Consider the following 19,715-nt stretch of genomic DNA (forward strand, 5'->3'; position numbering starts at 1 on the left):
CTTTCTTTGAATTTGTATTTCCTCATATCAGGTAACATTCTAGTGAATCTACACTGTACCCTCTCACCATCCTTCCTATAGTGTGCACGCAGCACTCCCAACTCTGGCCTCACTATAGTTTTACATAGATTCATCATTACATCTAAACTTCTATATTCTATAACTCTCGCCATAAAATGTAGTATTCCATTAGCTTTTTAAAGTTCTGCTGCAATCTGGCTTTGTATACTTTCAGATTAAAATCAACATAAATAGAAATATAGAAATCACAATTAGTTGTAGTCTACTTTATTTGAAAAAAGTAAATATAGTATTTCCTGTGTAGTTTTTTTGGTCATGTGCAAGTCCAAGTCTGTAGGAAGAACAATTGAAGTCTCAGTAATATGGTTCACTGGTAGTAAGCTAATTGATTCTTCGTGCGTGGGAAATGTCAAATAAAATAAATTGTATATTCAATTTGAGGATAAACTGATGATGTATGACAGATTTTGGAATTAAGTATGGCATTCTTGTTCCTCCCATTTTTGTCTTAAATGATTCTTTACACTTAATTGTATAGGCACTGTACAAGGTTTTGAACTGCTTTGATTCTTGACGCAGCTTTGCATTCCCTCTATGTCCATGATGGCCGGTGCAGACACGATGGGCCGAAGGGTCTCTTTCTGTGCTGTATAACTATGACACTATTCACGTGTACATTTAGGCTGCCACTCCTTATCAAAACTCATTACTTTATCTCCCTTTTATTTCCTCTGGCTCCTCCTTCCTGTCACCTTAGACATGCCACCTTTCATTTCTCCACTTTTGAATACTTTGCTCCCCCTAATCCCTACCCCAACCCATTACGACTCTTCGGCCCTCCTACTCTCCTGCAGCCATCACAGACTTAAATCACCTTTGAATAAGCCCATGGCTACCCTCTGTGCCTCTCTGCTTTTTGCACAGGGCCTGTCGAGGCACCCGTCACTGCCTCCTTAGAAGCAGTGACCCCCAACAGCCCTGTCTTCCTCTCTGGCCAACCTGCTCACTCAGCACGGTGCCTGGGGGTTACCCTCTCCAAGCTCCTTCCTATCCCACTCACCCCACCCACCACTGACTCTGCCACCGAATCAACAATTGCCGGCCCTCTTTGCTTTTCACACAAGACTATCTGTTCACTTCCCGCCTGGCTATACTTTTCAGCACCCGCCCATCCAAACTGCCAGGTGGCAATGTGGCCTGTTTATACCTTGGTCTCTCCCCCTACTCCTGGCACCTTCTTTTGAGCACTACACTCTGTTACCCTTCCCCCCTCTCGCCCCCATTAAATTCCTTATTGTCTGTTGCCCCCAAGGCTCACCTGAGTTTTTCCCTGAGATAACCCTCCCTCCTTTCCACCTTGATTCCCTCCACTAACCCACTTCCCTTTCTTCCATAAAACCCACCTCACCAAACTTTTGGACACCAATCCTAAATTCTCCTCCAATTTCTTGATTACCTTTCAGCGAAGATGTCTTGGGGTGTTTTTCTATGTTAAAAGCACTATATTAAATGCAGGTTGTTCTTGACCTGAAGAGGACCAGTAGTAATTAGTTAATTCATACTTTCTCCTGCTTGTATCAGGAGACCCCTACCTGATGAGACTGTGAATCAGTCCTGTTGTGTGCTTATGATAGTTTTGTTGTAAGTAGAAGGTTTTAATAAAGACAGACAAAAACCGGAGTAAATGAATGCATTTCTGGCCTCTTGCGCATCCTCTATTTTAATCGTTCTACTATTGGCAGCCGCCGAGGCCGAAGTCTGGAATTACCTCCTTAAGCCTCTCTACCTATCTTTCCTCCTTTTAAGACGCTCCTTAAAGCCTACCTCACCTGCCCTAATATCTCCTGATGTGGCTCGGTGTCAGATTTTGTTTGTTAACTCCTGTGAAGCGCCTTGGGACGTTTTACTGCGTTAAATCCAAGTTGTTGTTGTTGTTGTTGTAGGATGTGGATTCTGTTGCTCAGGATGAGTTCTTGACCTTGTCTGGGATTCACGGCACTTCTGGGATGTTTGGAAAATCTGTGAGCAAGTCAACCCATCCATATTTTGCACATCTGGCAACCAGTTCATAACAGCAAAGTCCACCATTCTTTTATTGGGAAATAGTATAACCTGAGAGGGACTCTAGATGGGAAGAAAATAACTGCAAATTTAAAAAGTTGAGTCACCACGAACAACATATGTTCTGTTCAGTATTTTGTTATATGCAGAAATGTAAATAAGTATCCTTAAGGGCTGTCGAGATGCACTATGATAAAAATTGCCTCTTGCTAGCTGCAAGATTTTTGTGAAACTCCTTGCTTCCGATTTTAATTTTCAAAAAAAAATCCTGGATTTTTCAGGGTTTACTTTGGATTTTTCAAACGTGGCTTAAAAAAGGCAATATTTTGATGGAAATCAGGGGGAAGATAGGGAAAAAAGTGTGCTTATCATTTTCAGTATATTCTTTTCTGCTGCATTCCTTTGGTGGTCCAGTGTATAAATGGAGCTGCTGAAAGCGTATGTTATCCCTATATTCTAATGCAATATAGTCACATGGCAGTTCAGTGTAGAGTCAGGCTGTAGGCATCCAATACATTGGATAATAGTTTTAGCATTTGGTATCTTGAAGATATGGGTACTGTAGCACAGATTAAATGTAACAGAAAAAGGTGCAAAGGAGGCTTGTTGAAAAGACTGCACTCAAATACGCACCAGATGAATACAAGTCCAGGTACTTGTTTCAAATTAACTTTTTGTAAATATACCACCTATAAAAGTCCACGTGGTGTTGAGAAACATACCGTTTTACAGACCTTGATTTTTATTGCCTATTTAAAAATTCTCATCTAGTCATTCGCTGCTTGTACAACAAGGACCATCCATGATTTTACACTTCTAATATGCAAAGCATTTATGAACTTACTCCAAGAGCTAAATCCCTTGAGGAATAATTCACAAGACAATTACAGATGAGGAAGGTCCATGTTAGTTCATCCATCCAGAAACACCCTACAAGTCCCCCTGTTGCAGTATCTAATTGATTCTCCAATGTATCCAGCGTTTCTCCATCACTCTATCTGGTAGCCCATTCAAAGTGTTGATCTGTTGATCACTGTCTACATGAAGAACTTTGTGATATCGATCCTAAAGATACATTTTGCTAGTTTGAACCTCTGTCCGCTTAGCATAGTCCTACAAATTCATTTGAAGCATTATTTGTTATACCATTTTCAACCATTTACTATTTTATGTACTTCTACAAGATCATCTCTGGGATATCCAAGAAACTGAGTTCTGCTTTTAAAAATGGCATTACTAGTAATAAGTGTATATCTGCAAACATCAGTGTACGACATCAGTGACTTGATGTAATTATCTCCCTCAGTTTCCTGTTCATTTGAAATGCAGAATTTGGCTCCCCCGATGGCTCAGCTTGCTCATTACAGCCAGGGAACTATAGGGGTGGTACAATTGGCTTCACAACCATAATAGTGTATCAGGGAATAATGGTAAAAAATTAAAATTAAAGGCTCTTTATCTGAATGCACAAAGCATTCGTAACAAGATAGATGAATTAGTGGCACAAATAGAGATAAATAGGTTTGATCTAATAGCCATTACAGAAATGTGGTTGCAAGGTGACCAAGGTTGGGAACTAAATATTCGAAAAGACAGGCAGAATGGAAAAGGAGGGGGGTAGCCCTGATAATAAAGGATGACATAAAGACAGTCGTGAGAAAGGATCTTGGCTCGGAAGATCAGGAAGTAGAAGTGGAGATAAGAAATAACCAGGGGCAGAAAACACTGGTGGGAGTAGTGTATAGGCCCCCTAACAGTAGCTATACCGTTGGACAGAGTATTAATCAAGAAATAATAGGAGCTTGTAACAAAGGTAATGCAATAATTGTGGGTGACTTGAATCTTCATAGATTGGGCAAATCACATTGGCAAAGAGGTAAACTGGAGGACAAGTTCATGGAATGCATTCGAGAAAGTTTCCTAGATCAATACGTCGTAGAACCAACCAGGCAACAGGCTATTTTAGATCTTGTAGTTTGTAATGAGACTAGGTTAATTAGTAATCTCATAGTAAAGGACCTTGATAGAATTTCACATTGCGTTTGAGAATGAAATACTTAAGTATGAAACTAGAGTCTTAAACTTAAATAAAGCCAATTCCGTAGGTATGAGGGGCAAGTTGGCTAAGGTAGATTGGGAAATTTGATTTATGGCAGCAGATAAGCAGTGGCAAACATTTAAAGAAATATTCCAGAATTCTTGACGAATATCCATTCCATTGAGAAATAAAAGCTCCACGGGAAAAGTGATCACCCGTGGCTAATTAAAGAAGTTAAGGATTGTATTAGATTAAAAGAAGAGGCTTATAATGTTGCGAAGAATAGTAGTGAGCTTGAGGGTTAGGAGAGCTTTAGAAACCAGCAAATGATGACCAAAACATTAATAAAAAGGGAGAAAATATACTGAGAGTAAACTAGCAAGAAATATTAAAACAGATTGTAAGATCTTCTACAAGTATGTAAAAAGGAAGAGAATAACAAAAGTAAGTGTTGGTCCCTTAGAGGCTGAGACAGGAGAAATTATATTGGTGGGTAAGGAAATGGCAGAGACTTTAAACAAATATTTTGTATCTGTCTTCACAGTAGAAGACACAAAAACATATCAAAAATAGGGGGAACCAAGGGGCTAATGAGAGTGAGAAACATAAAGGAATTAAGATCAGAAGAGAAAAGTACTTGAGAAACTAATGGGACTAAAAGCCAACAAATCCCCATTACCCGATGGCCTACATCCTAGGGTTCTAAAAGAGGTGGCTGCAGAGATAGTGGATGCATTGGTTGTGATCTTAAAGAAAGAAAGACTTGCATTTATATAGCGCCTTTCACAACCTCCGGATGTCTCACAGCGCTTTACAGCCAATGAAGTACTTTTGAAGTGGAGTCACTGTTGTAATGTTGGAAATGTTGTAATCTTCCAAAATTCCCTAGATTCTAGAGCGGTCCCAGTGGATTGGAAAGTAGCACCATTATTCAAGAAAGGGGGTGGGGGGAGAGAAAACCGGGAACTACAGGCCAGTTAGCCTGACAGCATTTGTCAGGAAAATGCTGGAATCCATTATTAAAGAACTGGTGACAGGGCATATAGAAAATCACAATATGATTAGACAGAGTCAGCATGGTTTTATAAAAGGGAAATCATGTTTAACAAGTAGGGTAGATAAAAAGGAACCAGTGGATGTACTATATTTGGATTTCCAAAAGATGATCGATAAGGTGCCACATAAAAGGTTGTTATGCAAGATAAGGGCTCATGGGGTTGGGGGTAATATATTAGAATGGATAGAAGATCGGTTAACGGACAAAAAATAGAGAGTAGGCATAAAAGGGTCATTTTCAGGTGGGCTAGCTGTAACAAGTGGGGTGCCGCAAGGATCAGTGCTTGAGCCTCAGCTATTTACAAACTCTATTAATGACTTAGATGAAGGGACCGAGTGTAATGTATCCAAGTTTGATGGTGATACAAAGCTAGGTGGAAAAGTAAGCTGTGAGGAGGACACACTGTGCCTGCAAAGGGATATAGACAAAGTGTCATGAATCTTATCATGACTCATGAAGTAACACTGGGCAGCCAGCTGGTGGCACCGTCCAAGGAGTATAAATATTTGGGCATGGGTCCAGCTTGCTCAGGTTGTTTCTGTAACCAGGAACTAGTGATGTAACTAGAAATCTCATGGTTTTGAAACAGTTGATTAAAGCCTTGTTTTATACCCAAACCAAGTGCTCAGTAGTCTTTTTGCATCCATTTAATCAACTGGACCTGCTCCACGCTCTGAGTGGTCTTGGGAACAGAAGGCTACGACTCAAACCGTAGAAGGGAACTCGGACGAAGTAATCGATCCATCATGGAGAAACTACTCAGACCCGCCCGTCTCGACCTGGACCCGAATTCACTTCCAGCTGCTAAGGTATGGAAACACTGGTATCGTACCTTTAGCAACTTCCTTGAGGAGTGTGGTGAGAATGTTCCTAATAAGTTACGAATGCTTGCCAACTATGTATCCCCTCATGTGTTTAACTATATCCAAGACTGTGTAGACTATGACGCCGCTATCCAAATACTTACAACTATATGTCAAGTCCCCAAACAAAATTTTTGCTTGGCATCTACTGGCCTCAACTCGACAACACCCCGGGGAATCGCTTGACTAATTCCTTCAGAAACATCGCAGGCTCAGCAAGGATTGTAATTTTAAAGCTGTCACAGCTGAGCAGGAGGAGTTAATTCGTGATTCCTTTATTAATGGGATTGTATCTCCCTTCATACGCCAGTGTCTGTTGGAGAATAAAACCTTCAAGTTACAGGCTGCCTATGACCAGGCATGCACTCTGGACTTAGCAAAGAGGAATGCAGATACCTATCTTTCACTACGTGCCCGGGCTGCTGCTATCAATTTTAGTGACTCCTTCGACAGGCCTCGAGCGGAAGCCCTCACTAATGATGACTCCCACCTGGCTGATGACAACCCTGCCCTAGAAGCCTTCACCGATGATGACCCTGCCCTAGCGGCATCTTAGCAATCTGGAAGGAAGTGTTTCTTCTGTGGAGGTGCATTCCACTACAGGAAATATTGTCCTGCTCATAATGCAGTCTGCAATCATTGCAGTAAAAAAGGTCACTTTTCTAAGATTTGCCAGTCAAGAGCCTCTGTTAGTAAGAAAGGCCACTTTTCTAAGGTATACCGGTCAAGAACCCCTGTTTGTTTTGCAGCTACTATCTATAAAGCTGCTCTTCCCCCAAGAGCCACGACTAAGGTTACAGCTGCAATCTATAAAACTGCTCCCCCAAGAACCACTACTAAGGTTACAGCTGTCAAGGGTAAAACTGCCCCTCCTCCCATCACAGCTGTTTTTCCCCAAAGTCTGTCCCATGCAGCCACGAAGGTTTCGGTAAATAGACACATTTTGAGTTCTAATCGACTCATGCAGCTCTGACAGCTTCATTAGTGAGCGGGCTGTCAGTAAGTTAAAACTGCGTATTTACCCCTCGGACAGGGAAATTGCAATGGCTCTGACGACACTGACCACCAACTCTTCCGGCTTTTGTCTTGTCGACCTTATTCTTAATGGCCGCACTTATTTCTCCACCCGGCTCGGGGTGCTCAAAAACCTATGCAGTGATGTGCTCCTGGGACAGGCTTTCCAGAAACAACACAAAAGACTCACTTTCGAGTTTGGGAGGTCAAAGCAGAGCTTATTTTCAAAGTAGTTTTGTGCAAGTACCGTGTTGTGGATTTGATTACTGTTTGCATTCCCCCCCTACCCCCCCCCATCCCCCCCCCCCCCCCCCCCCCCCCCGATGTAAGCCCATAGTCACTAAATCACGACGTTTCAGCCAAGATGATCGATCCTTTATCGAGGCAGAAATCTCTCGCCTTCTAGCTGACGGTATCATTGAGCTATGTTCATCTTCCTGGCGGGCTCAAGTCGTCGTCAAAAATCCTCTGAAGCAACACAAGAAACGTCTTTGCATCGATTACTTGCAAACTATTAACCAGTATACCGACCTGGATGCCTACCCACTACCACGCATCGATGACATGGTCAATAACCTTGCCAACTACAAGGCATTTTCAACTTTAAGATTTAAAGAGCGCATACCATCAAGTACCGTTAAAGGACTTTGACAAAAAGTATACGGCCTTTGAGGCCAATGGTCGGCTTTATATTTAAGAAAAGATATACTTGCTCTCGAGGCGGTTCAGAGAAGGTTCACTCGGTTGATTCCGGAGATGAGGGGGTTGACTTATGAGGAAAGGTTGAGTAGGTTGGGCCTCTACTCATTGGAATTCAGAAGAATGAGAGGCGATCTTATCGAAACATATAAAATTGTGAGGGGGCTTGATCGGGTGGATGCGGTGAGGATGTTTCCACTGATGGGTGAGACTAGAACTAGGGGGCATAATCTTGGAATAAGGGGCTGCCGTTTCAAAACTGAGATGAGGAGAAACTTCTTCACTGAGGGTAGTAAATCTATGGAATTTGCTACCTCAGAGAGCTGTGGAAGCTGCGACATTAAATAAATTTAAAACGGAGATAGACAGTTTCCTAGCCGATAAGGGAATTAGGGGTTACGGGGTGCGGGCAGGGAAGTGGACGCGAGTCTAGGTTCGGATCAGCCATGATCCTATTGAATGGCGGAGCAGGCCCGAGGGGCCGTATGGCCTACTCCTACTTCTTATGTTCTTATGTTATCAGTTTTGTCGCCTTCCATTTGGGGTCACCAATGGGGTGGCCGTCTTTCAACGGGCAATGGATAGCCTAGTCAAACAGGAGAACTTAACGGACACTTTTCCATATCTAGATAATATCACCATTGCTGGTCATGACCAGAAGGAGCATGATGCCAATCTCCAGAAATTTTTTGATGTTCTCCGTCGTCGCAACTTAACCTTAAATGAGTCCAAATCTGTGAAATCAGTACCTTCAGTCAACATCCTTGGCTACTGGGTGGGCAACGGTGTCATCAAACCAGATCCGGAGCGACTTCGTCCACTTCAGGAGCTCCCTCCCCCTACGAATCTCGGCTCTCTTCGTCGGGCACTCGGCATGTTCGCCTATTATGCGAAGTGGATACCCCACTTCTCCGACAAGATCCAGCCCCTGCTTCACACAAAGTCATTTCTATTGGAGGGAACGGCTATTTCAGCTTTCAACCTCCTCAAGCGACAACTGGAAAAAGCCATGCTTCGTTCCATTGATGAAAATCTTCCTTTCGTGGTCGAGTGCGATGCATCGGATGTGGCGATCTCGGCTACCTTGAATCAAGGTGGTCGACCCGTGGCATTTCTGTCCAGAACTTTGCAGGGTAGCGAGCTCCATTATCCTCCTGTCGAGGAGGCGGCTACGGCTATCATTGAAGCAGTACGTAAATGGAGTCATTTTCTTGCTCGTCGCCATTTCACGCTTATAACCGATCAGCGCTCCGTCGCCTTTATGCTGGATAACCGGAAACGCACTAAGATCAAGAATAACAAAATACAGCTCTGGAGGATGGCATTGGCCGCCTTTGGCTACACCATACATTATCGACCCGGCAAAGAGAACGTAGTCCCGGATACCCTCATGCGTGCATTCTGCTCCTCTGTGTGAACTTCGACTCTTGCGGATCTTCATACTGACTCATGCCATCCTGGCGTTACCCGTATGTTGCACTTTGTGCGATCTAAAAATCTCCCATTTTCTACGGAAGATGTGAAAAGAACATGCTCCACCTGTAGAATTTGTGCGGAATTAAAACCGCAATTCTTCCGTCCGTCGGATGGCTTGCTCATACACGCTATGCAGCGACTCAGCATTGACTTTAAAGGGCCATTGCCTTCCTCAACGCGAAACACCTACTTGCTTACTATGGTGGACGAATATTCACGCTTTCCCGTCCCAATATGCTTACTTCCACAGTGATCAAATGCCTCGATCAAGTCTTTTCCCTTTGCGGTACGGCCAATTTCATCCACTCTGATCAGGGTCCCTCCTTCATGTCAAGCGAACTCAAAAGTTATCTTACCCAACGGGGAATCGCCACAAGTAAAACGACACCGTATCATCCCATCGGTAACGGACAGGTTGAGAGATACAATGCTATCGTTTGGAACGCTGTTTGTCTTGCACTGAGGTCACGCAAGCTACCAGACCAGCAGTGGGAAACTATGCTCCCTGACGCGTTGCATTCCATCAGTTGTCTTCTTTCTACGTCCACCAATGTCACTCCTCACGAGCGATTCTTCAGATTCCAGCGTCGCTCCACTCATGGGACATCCCTACCGTCATGGTTGACAGCTCCCGGCCCCGTGCTGCTCCGAAGATTCGTCCGATCTTCCAAAAACGATCCCCATGTCGACGAGGTGGAACTAACGGACGTTAATCCCACTTACGCGCACGTGCGGTACCCTGATGGCCAGGAGTCCACTGTTTCACTGAGATCTGGCTCCCTGTCCAACCAGTCCCACGGACCCAACTGGTAGGGGAACCCATGGTAACGATGCCGATGCTCTGCGCTCCTTTGAGGATGAAGCCCTACCTGGGACATCAAGGGATCTGCCGGCTACTCCACCGGATCAAGTCTGGGAGCTGAGCGCTCCCCATCGGATGGCCACCCGAAGCCAGGACGCTGGTCAATCCCCGGCTACCAACCAAGATGACGCCAGCTCTGCGCCTCTGGGGACCCGCACCCGGAGTCACGATCTCCCCAGTCTTCCGCAGGTCGATCAAGGAGACACGGGCCCCATCGATCTACCAGTACGGACCAAGCGACCCAGGGACCAAGACACGGTCCGAGGAGATGTGCCTTCCAGCCACAAACAAAGATCTAAAAGACTGCGCCTATTCATGGTCCGCCTAATCCATTAGAAGTAAGTCATCGGACTTCCCAAATCTTTCAGGCGGGAGGATGTCATGAATCTTATCATGACTCATGAAGTAACAGTGGGCGGCCAGCTGGTGGCGCCGTCCAAGGAGTATAAATACTCGGGCGTGGGCCCAGCTTGTTCAGGATGTTCCTGTAACCAGGAACTAGTGATGTAACTAGAAATCTCATGGTTTTGAAACAGTTGATTAAAGCCTTGTTTTATATAAGCGTTCAGTAGTCTTTTTACATCAGACAGGTTAAGTGAGTGATCAATAAGGTGGCAGATACAATCACAGAATGGTTACATAGAAACATAGAAGATAGGAGCAAGAGTAGGCCATTCGGCCCCTCGAGCCTGCTCCGCCATTCAATGAGATCATGGCTGATTATCCAAATTCAGTACCCCGTTCCTGCCTTCTCTCCATATCCCTTGGTCCCTTTAGCCTTATGAAATATATATCCAACTCCTCCTTGAATATATTTAATGAATTGGCCTCTACTGCCGCCTTTGGTAGAGAATTCCACAGGTTCACCCCTCTCTGGGTGAAGAAATTCCTCCTCATCTCTGTCCTAAATGGTTTACCCCTCATCCTTCCTGCATCTAGTCTGTCTAGTCCTGTTAGAATTTTATAAGTTTCAATGAGATCCCCTCTCATTCTTCTGAACTCCAGCGAGTATAAGCCCAATCGACCCAATCTCTCCTCATAACGTCATTCCTGCCATCCCAGGTATCAGCCTGGTGAATCTTCGTTGCACTCCCTGTTACAGCACAGAAGGAAGCCATTCGGCACATCAAGCCCATGCCGGCTCTCTGCAAGAACACCAGCTAGTCCCGGTCCCCCGTCCTTTTTCCGTAGCCCTGCAAATTGTTTTCCTTCAGGTACTTACCCAAATCCCTTTTGAAAGCCACAATTGAATCTGCCTCCACCACCCTTTGTCAGTGAATTCCAAATCCTAACCAATCGCTGCGTAAAAACTTTTTCTACATGTTGCCTTTGGTTCTTCTGTGAATCACCTTAAATCTGTGTCCTCTGGTTCTCGACCCTTCTGCCAAAGAGAACAGTTTCTCTCTATCTACTCTGTCTAGGCCCCTCATGATTTTGAACACCTCTATCAAATCTCCTCTCGGCCTTCTCTGCTCTAAGAAGAACAACCCCAGCTTCTCCGGTCTATCCACGTAACTGAAGTCCTCATCCCTGGAAGCATTCTTGTAAATCTTTTCTGCACCCTCTCTAAGGCCTTCATATCCTTCCTAAAGTGTGGTGCCCAGAATTGGGGACAATACTCCAGTTGTGGCCAATCCAGTGTTTTATGAAGGTTGTTCATAACTTCCTTGCTTTTGTACTCTATGCCTCTTATTTATGAAGCCCAGGATCCTGTATGCTTTTTTAACCACTTTCTCAACCTACCCTGCCACTTTCAACGATTTGTGCACATATACCCCATGGTCTCTCTGTTCATGCACCCCCTTTAGAATTGTACCCTTTAGTTTATATTGCCTCTCCTCATTCTTCCTACCAAAATTTTTCTGCATTAAATTTCATCTGCCACGTGTCCACCCATTCCACCAGCCTGTCTGTCGTCTTGATGTCTATCACTATCCTCCATACTGTTCACTATACTTCCAAGTTTTGTCTCATCTGCAAATTTTGAAGTTGTGCCCTGTACACCATAAGTCATTAATATATATCAACAAAAGCAGTGGTCCTAGTACCAACCCCTGGGGGACACCACTGTATACCTTCTTCCAGTCCGAAAAACAACCGTTCACCACTACTCTCTGTTTCCTGTCACTTAGCTAATTTCGTATCCATGCTGCTACTGTCCCTTTTATCCCATGGGTTTCAACTTTCCTGGCAAGTCTACTATGTGGCACTTTATCAAACGCCTTTTGGAAGTCCATGTACACCACATCAACCGCATTGCCCTCATCAACCCTCTCTGTTACCTCATCAAAAGTGTCACTGTGAGGAAATGTGAGGTTATTGACTTTGGTAGGAAGAATAGAAAAACAGAATATATTTAAATGGTGAGAAACTATTAAATGTTGGTGTTCAGAGAGATTTAGGTGTCCTCATACAGGAAACAGAGTTAGCGTGCAGGTATAACAAGCAATTAGGAAGGCAAATGGCATGTTGGTCTTTATTGCAAAGGAGTTGGAGTACAAGGGTAAGGAAATCTTGCTACGATTATACAGGGCTTTGGTGAGACAATACCTGGAGTACTGTGCACAATTTTGGTCTCCTTTATCTGAGGAAGGATATTCTTACCTTGGTGGCAGTGCAATGATGGTTCAATAGATTGTCTCCTGAGAGGAGAGGGTTGTCCTACAAGAATAGATTGAGTAGTTTGGGACTACACTCTGGAGTTTAGAAGAAATGAGAGGAGATCTCATTGAAACATATAAGATTCTGAGGAGTTTGATGGGGTAGATGCTGAGAGGTTGTTTCCCTGGCTGGAGAGTCTAGAGCTAGGGGGCATAGTCTCCGGATAAGGGGTCGGCCATTTAAGACTGAAGAGAAGGAATTTCTTCACTTGTAGAGGGTTGTGAATCTTCGGAATTCTCTACCCCAAAGGACTGTGGATGCTGAGTTATATATTTAAGGCTGAGAAAGATAGATTTTTGGACTTGAGGTGAATCAAGGGATGTGGAGATTGGGTGGAAAAGTGGAGTTGAGGTTGGTGATCAGCCATGATCTTACTGAATGGCAGAGCAGGCCTACTCCTAATTCTTATGTTCTTAGGGAGCAGAAAATTAGCTGGGGTTCCTACTACTAATCACTGGCGACCCTTGCTGAAAGTGCATTTCTGTGGTTTTGGGTGAAGATAAGATCAGGCTCAGCCCTCCATCATTGAAAGCATGTGATTCTGCCGGTTTAGGATCATGCATGGAAAATGGCCATTGAGGTACCAAATAGTGACAAGTGCCCATGGAACCTTGGTTAGTTAGAGCCAATACCTCCAAATGTAGGGCTGTTGATATAATTTCAGTAAAGCGTAATAGTGAGTACCATTGGCACAGCCATGCATATGTGTTCATAAAAGAAACATTTAGGAAAAACAGTAAACAATTTCCCTCTTTTTCTACCCTAGCCCCCTCCATTTTTTCTTCCTCCTTGGGTGTCCACTGTTTCGTTTTCTCCTTACTGTAAAGCACTTTAAAATATCTTTCTGCACATGAGCATGCCAGAAATGTTTTTGTAGAATAGATGTTAGCACATTAAGATAAATATTCAACATTAGAAGAAATCATGAAAGAAAGAAATTATGCAAATTAAAAGACATTAAAGTACAAAACTCGCGTATAAAGCAATATAAAATAAAAACAAGAGTTACAAAAGCAAGAATCAAGGGACAAGACAACACTTAAAATAAGGGAATGTAACCTATGAAGAAAAAAAGGAACATTAGAGATGCTTTTCAAAGATGGAGAAGTAAGATTTTTGTAAAAAGATAAGGAAGTTGTAAGGAACAGAATAGAAAAAACAAAATGAGATTGGCCCTGCTTTCCCCAGCATTCCCACAGATTTTCTGGAGGGGTTGCTCGATTGTGATCAGGTGCCAGAGCTCATTTTAACCAAGGTTAACTGAGGCCAATTTTAGTTGCCCTACCAATATTCAGCTGAGATCTGCTAGCCAAGCACAGACTGGGGTTTGAACCTGGAGCTTTCCTGGTCCATATGGCTCCACTAGTCATATGTTAATGCCAGTATTCACTGACAGAAAATAAACTTTTATCCAAGCATTCCTATTGGACATTTTAAAATATATAGGAAGCTTCTGCATGAAAATATCCTGTTAACAGCGGTGCCTGTACACTGATGATGAGGATACTGAACAGTTTACTTCTGTAGTACGCCTGCCTTAGTGGCTTTGTTTCATTAGGGTGCTGGAGACACTGAGCCTGATGAGAATGAGAAGGCTGATCAGAAAGGGAAATCATCACCATTCGAGGAAGATAAAAATAGAGATCTGACACAAGGAGATGATGATATTTCCAAAACTAATGGGCTAGTTTTGCAGAATGGAATAGATACAGACTGCAAGGACTTCAAGTAAGTGCCTCATTTTGGTATTTGTAAATTTTGTGAAGGTTGCTAAACTATCGGATTTAAATCGGATTTATCTTCCTAAATGAAGTGTCACCTATGGCCAAGAGGACAGGCAGTCTGTTCTCAGGTCTTATAGCAATGCCTCTTTGATCAAACCAGCTAGGGCCATATGAGAGTGGCTTTGGGTCACCCCTCCAAGTATAGGGGACAGGCCAAGACAAAGTTGCCATCGTAACCGAGCCATAAAAGCTGTAGGCTTCATCTGGAGCTCTTTGAAGTTGCAAGATTAGCTTCTGCTGGCATGGCTAATTCTAGTTAATACCTAGACATAGTCAAATGATAGTAAAAGAAATAGATAAAACTCTGAAAATTTAAACCAGACAAATTTTTGTGTTAACAACTCCGTTCATTATACTAAGTGTGTAAGTTGTCAGCTAGTACTAATTGTAAGAATCTCTTTCTATGACAGCACTTTTCATTAGAGAATTGTCTTTTGGAAAATTGAAGATTTTTGCTTTGGTTTTTTTCTCCATAACTTGGATCATGTCTTGATGGTAATTTCCACAGAGAATGATAGCTCACTTACTGCTTTAAGGGAACTTCAAGTCGCATTGCCTTTTTCCATCCTCCACTACGCGACGTAACCTTCTTAAATTGTACATGGTGCCATCGTGTTCGGTGCTTAAGTACTTTTTAAAAATATGTTTCATTTTTTTACTGCCCCAGTGCACACATTTCAAGTTTCATCCACTAACTTGGTCATTAGACACAAGTTTTTTTCTGATGGCAAAACTGTTCTGCCAAATCTGGGTTTTGAAACTTGCATTGCTAATGGAAAATGATCTATCTATATTTGCTACCTTTCCCTTGATTATAAATATCATTTCCCAATAAGTTTAGGGGAAAGCTTAGAAAAGAAAAGGCTAAAAAGAATGCAGCAATGTAATGTCCGGCATCCTGAGCCAAGAGAATGGTACACTCAAGCAAGTAGATCTTCCACTTGGCCTTCTAGAGTAGAGATGTCTGAAAAATAACCTTTTTGATAATGTACCTGGAAAATGAGAACTTGAGAACCCCATGCTCAATGTATTTAGACCAAAGGAAATATTGGCAAAACCATCAAATAGCCTTTTCCAGATGGTTCAGAGCTGTGCTTGCTCCATGGAGGGAAGTTTTTAGCATCTTCCCCCATTTAATTTGAACTAAGGAAGACTACGGGGAAAAATTAATTGCCCATGATTTAAGTGAGGTAATGTCTGTTCAACAGTAAGTTCACTGTCTTGGCCTGATAACAAGGCTGGAGAAAATATTTTCTATGAATCTATTGAATCACTGGCAGTAGATATAAGTCTTGAGCTTATTGTCATATCGTTCAGTTGCCCATGTCATTCATTTTGTAAAATGGTGGTTGGCTGGTGAAAATTTAGTTTGGCACTGATTTATGAAAGCAGTTTGATTTCATAGGATTGATGATCTTCCCCAGCTAAAATGAGGCTTAACTGCTTAATGGCTGCTTCAGGTCTGAAACCACCTGCCCATTATATTGCTATTTATCTTAGCTGGAAGGAAAGTAAAAGAAGCAGGAGTTTTTGTGTAAAAGTGACTGAAATGATTCTGGTTGCGCAGGTGCTGATTTTCAGTTATTGTTCTCTGCCCCATCTAAATCAGAAGTAGAATGCAAGTTGTGCTTTACTGATCTGTGCATAAATTAACATTTCAATGTACTGTAGATGGAACAGCAACCACTAGGTCTTCAGTCTGGTAAATAGATATTATGTCAGCAGTGGTTAGTTGATTGCTGCAACTAGCATAGAAAGTTTCCCAACAGACATGGAAAACCATTACGACCTGCAAAGTACTTTATCACTCTTTGGCAACTAATAGGCATGGAGTTTTTGGTAGGACCCCCTGCTTCCCTCAGGATCTTTACTGATTTGAAGAAAATATGCAGCAAATAATGTTAATAGACTATTCTCCATAGGAAAGAAATTCTTAGATTTGGAAGGAAAATTTGCTTGGGAGGAGCATCAAGACATGACCCAAAGTGCTTATAATGGGGTAGGTGTACTAATCCTCCTTGGGGGTGGTGGTGTAGTTTACTGCTGTCAGGATATGTGGAGAATGTCATTCAAGGAATAAGGACCACTGCACTTTATTAATCTATTTGTTTAATCTGTTCATTTGCTACTGCAAAGAAGTAATTTGCAGTGAACACATTCACAGTTATACTTCCAATTTGGATTTGACGGGGTAAATTTAAAACGTACAGAGGCTCCCTTTATTTGCTCCCAACATCCAATAGCATTTGGAATGATATTTAAAGATTGCTGAAGTATTGTCACCATGCTGTGAACAGCCCATTAAATTATATTTTAAGGAGCTTTTTAATAAATCTTCAAAATTGTTGACTATTTAAAAAATGTGTGTGTTTGTGTGTGCACACGCCTGTGTGCTGCATTTAACAAAAAACTATAAACCCACATTTGTATTTTTATGCTGCACAGCCGTACTCCTGGAAGCCGTCAAGCCTCTCCCACTGAAGTGGCTGAACGCCTGGGTCCTAACCAGAACACTTCAGAAGGTTTAGGCCAATTGTCCAATGCCACAGCAAATAAGCCACCTGGAGAAGAGTTTCATAATTCTGACACTCAAAATTTAGACACCATTGAGGCCACAGTTGGCCTAGATCATTTGCAGTTTGACTATTCAAGCAGTCAAGTATCCATGGACTCTTCAGCAGCAGCAGCTGTAGGTCTTTTTGACTACAGCTCCCAGCATCAGGTTAGTCCTTATCGATGAGTGATTTGGTGTTTGCTTCTCCCTGAGATTAAGCATCATGTACAGAGTTGGACACAATTGGGGAAAAAAAAGCACATCAGAATGTTCTAAGGTGCAAAACCTTTGCAACAGCCTGGTAAAGTTCAGTGCTTCAACTAAATAAATAGCTTTAGCTGAAACAAACTGGAATTTAAAAGCTAAGAAAAAGTATGTTTTTAAAGATTTTCACCAGTTTTGAATTTTAGCGCCTCTTTTCCCCCACCCTATTCCTCTGCTCAAAAAATAAAACACCACACAGACGATTAACTTGGATATCAAATTGAATCAACCTTAGCGAATGTCAGAATTCCAAGAGCCTAATTGGAATCATAAACACAACCATCATTTGAAATCCTTTGACTTCCCCATTTGAACTACCCCATTTCTTGGTTGAGCCACAAGGTAAGCATTTGCTTAATAACATGACTGCTGTGGTAGGCCTAACCCTTCCTGCTGGGAAATTGACAAGTAGCATTCCTAGCCACAGGTAAATCAGCAGATGCCAGTGGACAATTTTCCCAAATTGAAGTATTGGTGTAATGCAATGTAATGAGCCTTAAAAGAAGAGTTAGACATTTATATTTTTGTTGAGCTATAGTTTTGTGTTTTAAATTGCAGAAAAAGATGCCTTAAGTTAAATCTTGCCTCCAGGCAATTACTTAGATTTTTACAGTAAGTATTTTTTTAGTAATATGTCTAGGGTAACACATTTATAAATTACTACCGTAACCCAAATTCAAAGTGATGGTCAAATAACAACATTTCTTTGCTCTTTTCCTACATTAATCATAAGAGTCTGGTAAGGATGGGATTTATGATAACCCATCTTCATTTTAGTTTCTCTTTCTTTCCTCCTTCTGACTACCTGCTAGGAATAGCACAGATTTTCTTGATCTCAACTTTTTTCCTTCGTTGGAGATTGACTTGACACAGTTCGGCAGCTCCCTTTAGCTACCAGATTAGAGAATGTTGCAGAAGACAATTACTATTTATGTACATTAATATGTTTTGCCACCAAGCTACTTTTTCATACAATCTGTTTCTTCCTCTTGTATACATCAGGTTTTGAATTTTAAAGTTTTGTTCCTTCATCATAGTTTCACCTTTCACAGTTCAGCTCTTGCAGTTTACCTTCCTATTTTGTCTTTACAATATTTAAGTCTAGGTAGACAAATGGAAAGTGACATATAATATTGGCAAATATAACACACATAGGTATGTATCACTAAATAAGATTCAACAAGAAAGCTTAGTTCTCTTGACTAAATTTTGACTGTTGTGTTTTATGGCAGCAGTTCTCAAAAGAAGTAACGTCAAGATGTGTAAATAGTGTAAGGTGTGCAAATAGATCCATAAAGCATTGGTCCAAGGGACTAATAATGACACTTGTAAAAGCATTACTGATGTCATACTTGGTCAGTTGCTGTTTAGGTTATTTCTTAAAAGATATACAAGATATAGGGGAACGGTAGCATAGTGCTATGTTACTGGACTAGTAATCCAGAGGCCTGGACTAATGATCCACGGCAATTAAATAAATGTGGTATATAAAAGTTAGTATCAGTAATGGTGACCGTGAAGCTACTGAATTGTTGTAAAAACCCATCTGGTTCACTAATGTCCTTTAGGGAAGGAAATCTGCCATCCTTACCCGGTCTGACCTATATGTGACTCCAGACCCATAGCAATGTGGTTGACTCTTAACTGCCCTCTGAAATAGCCTAGCAAGCCACTCGGTTGTACCAGAACCGCTACGATAAAGTAGTGTGGGAGTACTTTCACCATATGGACTGCAGCAGTTCAAGAAGGTAGCTCACCACCACCTTCTCGAGGGCAAAAAGGATGGGCAATAAATGCCGGCCTTGCCAGCGATGCCCACATCCAGTGAATGAAAAAAAAGAAGCTAAGGGTTTGAAGAAGTGCATTAAGGATGGCTCTGGAAATTTGGGGGAATAAAGCTCAGTAAAATGAACCTGTTCCGACTGGAAGATATGCTGTGCAAAGCTACGGCTGGTTGAAAAAATAGGTTTTTGTTCGAAACGTTTCTACGCAAAGGAGATCGCCGTTCAAAATGTTTGTGAGGCCGAACAACTAAAATTATATTAGCCCAGAAATTCAGGTCGGGGGCTTCCCGCGGGTGCAAGCCCCCAACCTGCACTTACCTTGCGCGCCGGCAGCTGAGCTGTAGGGCCCTGTGGAATTCCGATCCGGGGCCTGGCCCAGCTGCCGGCGCGCAGTGCTTGCGTGTTCCAGGGGCGTAGTTAGTTCGATGCGTCCCCTGGGATCACGTGGGCCATGGGCAGCCAATCGGCGCAGGGAAAAGCCCATTCATGAGTCGTGACAGGAAGACCTGTCAAAACTTATAAATACTACGGCCCGAAATAGTAGTAAACCTTCAAATAAATTTTAAAAAATCATCAC

At 42.5% G+C, this 19,715-nt stretch overlaps 1 protein-coding gene across 11 annotated transcripts in view; it reads left to right on the top strand.

The window, feature by feature from the left end:
- The window catches only part of LOC147112521 (pumilio homolog 2), a 126,391-nt gene that overhangs the window by 59,024 nt on the left and 47,652 nt on the right, over positions 1–19,715 (top strand). For 10 of the 11 annotated variants that reach the window (XM_085996848.1, XM_085996838.1, XM_085996842.1 and 7 more), the window contains 2 exons: positions 14,311–14,480; positions 16,982–17,258. The exons of the other annotated variant lie outside the window; for it this stretch is intronic. In XM_085996848.1, coding sequence (XP_085852974.1) covers positions 14,311–14,480; positions 16,982–17,258 — 447 coding nt within the window. The remainder of the gene's footprint in view (positions 1–14,310; positions 14,481–16,981; positions 17,259–19,715) is intronic. 11 annotated transcript variants of the gene reach the window in all.

The sequence above is a fragment of the Somniosus microcephalus genome, chromosome 9 (assembly GCF_052327205.1).
Source record: "Somniosus microcephalus isolate GS21.2 chromosome 9, FLI_Smic_1.0, whole genome shotgun sequence".
NCBI classification, from domain to species: domain Eukaryota; kingdom Metazoa; phylum Chordata; class Chondrichthyes; order Squaliformes; family Somniosidae; genus Somniosus; species Somniosus microcephalus.